At 36.6% G+C, this 10,069-nt stretch overlaps 2 protein-coding genes across 2 annotated transcripts; one reads left to right on the top strand and one right to left on the bottom strand.

Annotated features, from left to right (window-relative positions):
- Nucleotides 1-81: 81 nt before the first annotated feature.
- On the top strand, nucleotides 82-3,009 carry LOC113761401 (chaperonin-like RbcX protein 2, chloroplastic). The gene is made up of 6 exons (XM_027304369.1): nucleotides 82-188; nucleotides 300-631; nucleotides 1,463-1,554; nucleotides 2,048-2,105; nucleotides 2,345-2,410; nucleotides 2,639-3,009. Exons 2-6 carry the CDS (start codon nucleotides 314-316, stop codon nucleotides 2,759-2,761), a joined length of 657 nt encoding a protein of 218 aa, XP_027160170.1. The 5' UTR covers nucleotides 82-188; nucleotides 300-313; the 3' UTR covers nucleotides 2,762-3,009.
- A 1,060-nt stretch (nucleotides 3,010-4,069) lies between these two features.
- Nucleotides 4,070-7,124, bottom strand: LOC113760543 (putative disease resistance protein RGA1). Its single transcript, XM_027303172.1, has one exon. It carries the CDS (start codon nucleotides 7,002-7,004, stop codon nucleotides 4,188-4,190), a length of 2,817 nt encoding a protein of 938 aa, XP_027158973.1. The 5' UTR covers nucleotides 7,005-7,124; the 3' UTR covers nucleotides 4,070-4,187.
- Nucleotides 7,125-10,069: the final 2,945 nt, after the last annotated feature.

Here is a 10,069-nt window from a genome sequence, read left to right as displayed (position 1 = left end):
TTTTTATTGAAAAACTGGGACCTCAGAAAATATTAAGAAAGTCGGGATAATTTTTATGTTGGAAATCGGCTCCTCAAGCAGAAGATTTTTTTTTTCTTTTTCATTTTTGGTGGGGGTATGTGTTAAACCAGGAACAAAAGGTTCACCTGTTCCATATTCCACTTTCAGCTCTCCCACTACTTTTTCTGGTATGCTATTATCTCTTTCTAGTGTCATGTATCGGGACACTAGAGAGTTTTCTGTTATATCGTGGTCTTGAATTTGCTCGAGTAGACAAAATTCTTCTAATAGTTCTGCAGTCTTGGGTCACAGGATGGCTGGAGCTGCTGCTGTCAGATCTTTCACTGATGCTCGTAGTTGTGCCTGTCTATGCTTGGACTCCATGGTATCAGGTAGCTTGAGTGTCAAGACTAACGTGGATTTGGTCTTGTCCAAGAACTTGTCAGGGAGAAGGAATATGAAGAAACTGAAGTCTGTGGATTTGGGCAGCTCTTTCTTGGATACCAGGTCCATGAAAAGGCTTTCTTGTGGTACACGAGGTTCTTCAAAAAAGAAAAAGAAGCTTCGTCATCTTAGCATTGTTGATGAGTTTGGAGGACAATATGAGGAAGGTTTTGATGATGTGAAAGATGTAAGGCCGATTTTTTTGGTCGCTGTTATAAGTTATAGTACTTGTTTTTGCTGTCGAAGATTGCAATGGTGCTGATACATTGATTCATTAGTATCTTCATGATTGTTTTTCCGGTGGTGTAGTTTTTCTTCTTGCCTTTTGCCCATCTTTCTAGGGGAACAACCGAAAGAGAGAAAGAAAAGGGGGGGGGGGGGGGGTTGGGTTAGACTTTAATCCTAAAATAACAAGAGGCTGAAGGCCTTTTTCCTGAGTTGACAGCTACATCGATGGAACATGTAAAGGTTTCCTTCTGGGATGCATTGACTTCTGGTAATTATGGAACATGTAAAGAAGTTGAAGGGAGCATTGGTATTTAATTGGTATGCTTGCATCACAGAGCAATCCACTGAATTAAAAAAAGCAATTGTATGGTAATCTGTAAAGGTTCAATACCTTGTGTTTATCTATTGGATCTTAAACTTCTTTTTGAGTTTGAAACAGAGTTCATTGGTATTGGGTAATTTAAACGAGTGCGTTTGTCAGAATTCAGATTTTTCTTTTCTCTTGTAGCAATCATGCAGTACCATTTTGATACAGTTAATTACTTGGATAAATTCAATAGACCAGATATCTGGACTTAGTTTGTTTGACATCCCATGGTGATAGTTTTCATCTAAAAGTTGCAGAAGTAGACATATAACCAGTGGACGTATTATGCAAAGGAATGCAGTTCTTGATGTTTTGGTGTTTCAAAAGTCAGTCATGTCTATCTCTATTAGTATGTTCTTTGCCCCTCTTCTCGGGGAATGGCAATCCTCCTCACCTTCACAGAAAAGCTTTTGTGTTTTGCAGGAAATAATCAACTACTTGACATATAAAGCTGTGAGGACTGTTCTTAACCAACTCTATGAGATGAACCCACCAAAATACACTTGGTTTCACAAGTACGTCAACCATAATCTTCATATTCTGCATCTGAGGACACTACAATAGATGGTAGAAGAAGAAAGAGATCGATGTGAATGTTGACAGTTTGAGGAAAATCAGATTCTGATTGTTTCAAGACCTCTGATTCAGAAGTCTGCATACTTTTTTTTTGAGTTTTTGAAGCAATCAAATGAAAAATTTTTGTTCGAAATATGCACTTTGACCTACTCTCTGCATAAGTAATATCAATAGCTCTTTATGGACAATTTTGCTGTTTAAAAATGGGAAATCGTAGCTCTGGTGGAATGAAGTTAACACAAATCTTTTTCTTCAGTATATCTATCATAAAACCATGAGCTGGCCATATCATTTGAAACATTCTCCATTCTTAACCTTCAAAGCAGTTGTCCCTTTTAGCTCTCTTATAAGAAGATTAGCTTTTATTTAAGTGGGTCTTGCATTCACTTGTTTATTGTAGCATGTATTTCAAGTCATTTTCCATCTGTGCAGCTTTGTTGCAGAAAATGTGCCTAACACGGGGAAGGGTTTCCTTCAAAAGCTTGCAAAGGTAAAATTGAGAAGAGCTCAAGTTCTGAATCTTGTCTACATCTCTTCTTTTCTTTTCTTTTATTTTCTTTTATTTTCCCTTTGATCTGAAATCTGAATCCAGGAATTTCTTGAGCCACTGAAAATGGAGAAGTGAAAGCAAGTCTTTACTTTCACAATCGGCGGCAAACTAAAACTGAAAAAAGTTGTTAAAAGTTGCAGAAACTAGCTGATTTGAATCTTCTCTATTACTAACTACAGGAAAGGCAGGATCTTGCTGAAAGAGTGATGATAACACGGCTTCACCTGTATGGGAAATGGATTAAGGTATCCCTTTTTTGGCTGGTATTTCATTATTAGTAATTCCTTTACTAGTTGATACGTGAACAACGTGTTTTGTAAAGAATCTGTTGCAATGCTGGCTATAATGCATGTGGAAAATGGAATGCAAGCTATCAATTTCTCTAGGTAAAATAACTCAGATTTTGTCGGAAGACAACTCAACCGGGGATCATGAAGTTAACTGATGTTATATTGTGCCTGATATTGATATAGGCATGTAATCATGGTGAAATATACAACGAAATTTCGGATCAGAACTTGGAACTGATGCGTGAGCGACTAATGGAAACCATCATATGGCCGTCAGATGAAACAAATACTGAGAAAAGAGACTGAAGGGAGATGTTTCTTCCAGCATTTCAATCCTTTTGCTTCAGCAATCTGCAAATGCTGCTAATCATTCATATAGATGGCTCTAGCCCTGTATATTCTATTTTTAATACATGCATTTAGTGCTTTGTCCCCAATGTACCTTTGGAAGAATGATGATCTGTAACAACGTCTTTAGTTGGAGTGAAACAGTATAATGCTGCTTCACAGAACGTTTAAAATTTCAAATTCGTTATGGCCGTTGCATTCATTCATCCGGAAAATGCTAAACCAGAAAAGCAAAATGCAGCCATAGAAGGTTGTAAGAACAAAGAAATAAGTAACAAGTACTGATTAATTATTCCACGACTGAAGATGGCTTTTTTTTTTTCCCAAATAATGAGCTAGGTATTTCTGTTCCACGCATTCTGCAAGTCCAGAAAATTCTTTTTGTTTTCAATGACTTTGTTCTATCCTTGTGCATTATGAATCTGGCGGGCAGACTGCAATTCCAGGTTTGCCTTATCAATTCTGACAGAGTTCCCCTTGATAGCATGATACATATCCTACATCCCATTGGCCGTACTAATCAGGAATGTGTTACATGACATCTTAAAATTCCTATTCTGCAGACTTAGCAGAAAAATGCCATAAGCCATCCTAGATTAGTTGTTGATTGGGATTAATAGCTCTTCCTTCCTTGGAAGTGTGAAGTAAAAGTTGAGCATTTTCTTGTTATCAAGCAACAGCATACCAGAGAATTGTAAAATGATAAGCACCTGCAAATTCAGGAATGAGCTACTGAGTACATTTGGTTGCCTCAAGTACTTCTAACCATACTTGAAAAATTTTTCGACAGCGTAATTAGCTAGCTGGCTTCTATTGAGATGACAATAATTAGCCTTGAATAAATTATCGAACAGCTTGTGGATGATACCAACAGCATTCAGGACTTACAACTGGTTTGTCTTGCAGATGACAAAAACAATAGCCTTGAATAAAAGTGAACTGCTTGTGGATGATACCGACAGTTTTCAGGACCTACAAGGACGTTTTGCTTACAGAAGATATCACAAGGCCTAAAGTATATATCAGCATATAAAACAAATATAAGATGGTACAGAAGTAATACAACAGGTGCCAGTTCTAATTAATTTCACAGGCATGGCTGTTCATCTATAAACCTATGGTGGACAGTCAAAGCACTTGGAACTGAAATGGACATATAGAATATGCGACAATCATTGCCAACTACAGAACTGTTTCTCAGTTGTAGTTTTGCAGAAGTAGCTTTCAAGTGATTGTACTATCTGCAAAACTTATGCAACACATTGCTTCTAGCAAAAATAATTAAAATTAGAATGACGACATAACTACAAATATTTATTAAAGAGAAACTAGAATTTCAGCCTCCTCCACTTGAAAGGATTTTGGATCCTCACGAATTACATTTCTATTCAGGAAGACTGGATAAGGATATTGCTTGTACAGAAATTAGTGACCTCTGAAGTTCCTCTGTAATATTGTGGATCACCAGTTCTTCCAAAGATGGAGGGCAGGGCAGTGACATCAACCTTGGGCAGTCTATGATTGTCAACTTGGTGAGGGATGGAAAGCCTTGCATTTCATGCATTGAATTACGCTGCTGGATCTTTTGTGGTTCAATTGTCATCTCCCTCATTTGATTGACTATTGAGTTTCTCGGCCAATCACTCAACAGAGGCAAGTCAAACAGTACAAGCTCTTTTAAGGAGGGAAAGTAAGAGGAAGAGGTTGAGTTATGGCAGACGAAATTGAGCTTATTTAAGGAATAAAGTTTGAGAACTCTCAGAAAAGGAAGTTCACCGAATGGTGGGAGTTCTTGGCAGTAAGAGCAGCTCTCAATGGAAATATTTACAAGATTTGGAAGCACTGAAGTTATTCTAGCACTCATCCAAGTTGGAAATTTAACATCTCCATATCCAGATATATGCAATTCTCTGAGATTTTTGTGAGGACGAAGACATTCCATCACTACTGCATCATCATACATGTCATCATTAGTTTCTCTGCTCCAATTCAATCTCAAAGAACAGAGGTACTTTTTGTCCTTCATATTTGAAGCTTCACATTCTCTAGTATTCCCCACACGCTCAAGGTTCATAATCGTTAACTCTCCTTTAAGATGGTTTAGTTCATGCAATTCATTCAGCCCTCCAGATTTGGACATGGAAGATTTGCCTATGACAAATCTTGGTAGTGTTCGGAGAGATGTCAATTTCCCAAACCCCAGTGGCATGTGAGTCAGCTTGCTGCATTTACTAATCTCAAGGTGTCTCAGACTAACTATTCTGGTTATCTGGTTTGGTAGTTCTACAAGTTTATAACATCTATCCAGTTTCAAGGTCTGTAGGTTCTGGAGCTTGCTTATAGAATTAGGAAGAGTAGTCAGCGCATTCTTCGAGAGATCAAGGTACCTCAAGTGTTTTAAATTTCCTACGCCTCTTGGCAACTTTTGAATCCTTTGGTTGTGTAGATCCAACACGCGCAAGCGCCTCAAGCATTGATCAAAGGCCACATTGGCAATGCTGCATCCCGTATGGTAATGAAGAGGCAACAGAAGTGTCCTTACCTTTTGAACTCTGAGCAAGGATGGGGGAAGAGTCCACGATGCAGGCAAATAACTTCTAAAAGATACATGGTGAACTCTTTCAGAGATATTGCTTCCATCAGAATCTGCAACGCAGCATTCAGGTTTTGCAACTGAGCATGCAAGATCATGCATGAGGTCATGCATTTTGCAGCTTGTGATGTTGTTGCTGTCATCTCTTTTGACGTCCTGAAAGAAAGATCTCAACTGTAACTCTTCAGAATACTGTAGGCCGATATCCTCCAACTGATCTCCCATTCCTAATTGGTGAATGTAGCCTTGTGCCATCCATAGTTGGATCAGATTCTTGATTTCAAGCACATAGCCTTTTGGGAACAATGAACAGTAAGTAAAGCATTGCTTCAAATTACTAGGCAAGTGGTCATAGCTTAACTTCAATATGTTCATAACATCATGTAATTCCCAAATTTCATTTTCCTGAATGGATAACCACTCATTCTCTTCTCTTTTGCATCTCAGCATGCTTCCTAAAGTTCTTATTGCAAGTGGTACCCCATGGCACTTTTTGACAATATTTTTTCCAATCTGCACAAGGCTAGGATGCTTGTCCTCTTGCCCTTTTCTGAATGCCAGTTGCTTAAACAAATTCCAGCTTGCATCTTCTGGTAAGGCCTGTAACATATACGTATATTCTGCATCCAAAGCAAATGCAACCTTCTGACTACGAGTGGTTACAGCAATCTTACTTCCCCATCTACCACCTTGCAGCAACTCACTCAATTGAATCCATATGTCACGATTTTCACTCCAAACATCATCTACTACCAGCAGATACTTCTTTCCACTAAGTTTCTCTCGAACAAGAATCTGCAACTGTTCCATCTCTAGCTTTTCTGTCACTCGATTTTTTTCTGCCTCCATTTCAAAATTGTCAAACTCTATCCCGCATGCCAAGATTTTTTCCATGATTGACTTTAGATTAAACTGATTATAAACAGAGATCCAAATTCTTAGGCCAAAATTTCTCACTATCCTTTCATCATTATAGACTAACTTTGCCAGAGTAGTCTTGCCAAGACCCCCAATACCAACAATTGCAATAGCAGAAACAGGCTGTTGATCACTTGAGCACATCAATAACTTCACTATTTCCTCCTTATCTTCTTCTCTTCCAGTAACACTCGAGGCTAACACATAAGAATGTGTTTGCTCTCTCTCCTTGTTTTCAACTCTAACATTAACTGACCTCACCCTAAAGTTAAACTTGGCCATCTCAAATGCAATCTCATCCAATCTCTCTCTGATCTTTCTTATCTTTTTTGCCATATTATACCGAAAAGCAAGTTGGTTTGAGGAAGAGAAGAACTGAGTTACCTGATTTTTCACTCTTCCAAGCAAGTCAGCTTCAGTTATGGAAGCTTTGGTTGAGAATTCATCCAAGATATCATCACCATCATACACAACTTCCTTGAGATTCTTGATCCAGTTTTGCACCAAAAGGCTCTTTTCTTGCTGCTCATCTGCATCCGTGAGTACAGCTTCAATGGCTGTTAATGTGTTGGAAAGCTTTCTTACTTCATCCTTAACTCCAGAGATCAAAGCTACATGTTGGAAAGCTGATGAGCCCAACTTCAGCAGCATGCTTTCTGCAATGCCAAATGGGATTGCTTCTGCCATCATCACCTGTTGATGAGTCAACCTATCCAAATTTTTTTATTTTTTTTTGCAGGATCCCAAAGCTTAGTTACTAATCAAAAGAGGAGAAGGTTAATGGGAAACTGAGAATATTTTTTGTTTTCCTAAGCCTTGAGGTCATTGAGTCCTATAGATCTAGGAAATTAAGAGGAAACTTCAAGATGCTGACTAGCCATCACCTTCAAGTTTCTTGCTTCACACAAATAAGAGAAAAAAAATCAATTTAAATTGAGGATGTTGCTGAGGTATGTTTATTGGTAAAAAAAAAGAAAAATTTGTCAAATTGATCCCTAACATTTTCACAAAAAATTTTTTAGTCCCTAATATTTAAAATCAATCAGAATAGTACCTAACATATAAATTATGAACCAATTTGGTCATAATGCTCGTATTTGTTCTTTTTTTCGACTAAAAATAGCACACCGGTATAATTTCAAGGGCAAAATTGAAAACATTCGTTAATCCCGAATTTTCCAAGCTCGGATCTGACTGAAATTTCGGGATAAATCCATAATTTCCCAAGCCCGCATTTGACTGCTTCACCATTTCAATATTTCATCCCTCGTTGCACTTTGCTTTTCGGTCACCTCCTTAGTCATGTTTCTAGCCATTCTCACGTCTAGGTACCAAGAAAAAGATTTTGGCACCAGCTTGCCCAGTAAGCTTTTGTTGGGTTTAACTTCGTTTGTATCCATAGCTTCCATGCTCATCTCATTATGCTCCGGCCACTTTTTTGTGCTCAAAGATAAGCTCAAGTTCGCGGCCTTCCCCGTTTATGCAGTGACTTGCTTGCCCGTCACCTTGTTTGCTATAGCCCAGTTTCCTTTGTACTTTGACCTTATTTGGGCTACCATTCAGAAAGTTCCCCAGCGTAGCTACAAAGCCGATTTATGACACAGATTGATGTATTTTCAACTGTATCTTCAACCCAAGCATGTTTATGTAGTACATTATTTTTTGACAAAAAAATTCTAAAAATACGGTCCAAACTGAAAAACTTATCAAAATTTCAGTTTCCTAGGCCTTTGGCCTTGGCTGTATTTGCAGATTTATCCCGAAATTTCAGTCAGATCGAGCTTGAGAAATTTGGGATTAACGAATGTTTCCGATTTTGCCCTTGAAATTATGCCGGTGTGCTATTTTTAGCCAGGAAAAAGAGTAAATACAAGCATTAGGATCAAACTGACTCATAATTTATATGTTAGGAATTATTCTGGCTGATTTTAAATGTTAGGGACTAAAAAAGTTTTTTGTGAAAATGTTAGGGACCAATTTGGCAAATTTTCCAAAAGAAAAAGAGGTGTGGAAAGGTAGGGGAAAAGAAGGAGCAAGCGATTGCAGCCACAGATAATAGGGAATTTGTCTTGGATGGGCACGTGTAAAGGTATTTTGTGACCTGGTACTTGAAGAGCCTTTGGGTGTTGAAGTTGGGTGGAAGGACCATACGAAGAGTTGGGGGGATTTGAAAGCGTAAATGGGAAAGGTGGAGTGCCTAAAATAATCAACTGCTAAAGGTAGAGGGTCGCGAGCGAAACTAAGGGCATTGAAAAAGGCGCCAAGCTTGACCGAGTAGCTAAACACTGTACACATATAAAATGAAGGTTCGCAAAATCGGACAGGAATTACCGCAAAAAGGGTATTCGTTATGGAGTTGGCGGCCGAAATAGATGCTTCAAAAATATATATTTATATATATCCTAGCATGCATGTCTATATATATATTTTTGTGAATGGGATAACTTTGTACAAGCTCGGATGAGTGATATTTTCGAAATATCATTGGACTCCACTGAGTATAATTCCGCTTCTCGAGACAGTAGTTTAATATGCCAATATCAATGGTGAAAAATTCTCTAATAATATCCTCATATTTAAATTTTAAATTTTTTTAATTTACATCTAAATTTCCTACTTTTTTTAAAATGTGTATACATACATACATTTTAAAAATATACATTTATACATATATATAGATATATGGATATGTATATCTTTATATAAATATATTGTGAATGGGATAACTTCGTAGAACCTCGGATGACGTTATCCGAAATATCATTGGACTACCCTGAGTATAATTTCATGTTTCGTGATAGCAGTTTAATATGTCAATAGCAAAAGTGAAGAATTCTCAAATATTACCCTCATATTTAAATTTTAAATCTTTCTTTCTTTCTCTAAATTTCTTACTTTTTTTTACAATGTGTATACATACATACATACATTTTCAAAATATATAACTATATATATACATATGTATGTCTATATATATATGGTAAATTCATATATACAATTAGACTTGCAAATGTCAACGCAAACTGCTATGCACTTGAACCTGGAATAATGGATAACTATGCAATAATGTATTTCTAAATTATAATAAATAGAATTTTGTTTTTCTTGTAGTTTTTGTGATTGTGATCAAATTAGGTATGACTATGCAAGTGTATTTTTTTTCAAATATCATTTTTACTTTTCAAATTTACAGTTTTATCCATGATTGTATAGCATTATGATGTAGTAGTAATACAAAAGAAATACCATGTAAATGATGATAGTTTTTTTCAAATGAACAAAGTAGTTTACAAATATTTCTATCTAGCGAGCAAAAGGGTAGCTAGGATATTTAAAAATCTTGCTACACAAACAACAAAAGTAAGGTAGGTGAGTGATATTTTTAAAACTTTAGAGGTGTAAGGCGAAATGAAAAGAAACCTCAGGGGAGGTTTACGATATTGACTTATTGAATACACTTCTTTATGCCAATTATACTCTTCATACTAATTATATTTTTAAACTAAATTACTAATTATACATATTTTTAAACTTCAAATTCAATTGCTATTAGCGAAATTATATTCATGTGTTTTTATACGAGTAGTATTTTTTTTATTTTGGATACTACTTTAATTAAAATTTAGTTTAAAGACATTCACTGGAGTTTGGACGCATCCAGAGAGCACCGATCGATGTATCTTCACGCGTAAATTGAAATAAATATGGAACTTAATTTTTTTTAAAAATAAATTACTACTCTATATCCGAAATTT

The sequence above is a fragment of the Coffea eugenioides genome, chromosome 2 (genome assembly GCF_003713205.1).
Source record: "Coffea eugenioides isolate CCC68of chromosome 2, Ceug_1.0, whole genome shotgun sequence".
NCBI lineage: Eukaryota > Viridiplantae > Streptophyta > Magnoliopsida > Gentianales > Rubiaceae > Coffea > Coffea eugenioides.
The sequence above is the reverse complement of the archived record's forward strand: the minus strand, read 5'-3'. Positions and strand labels throughout refer to the sequence as shown.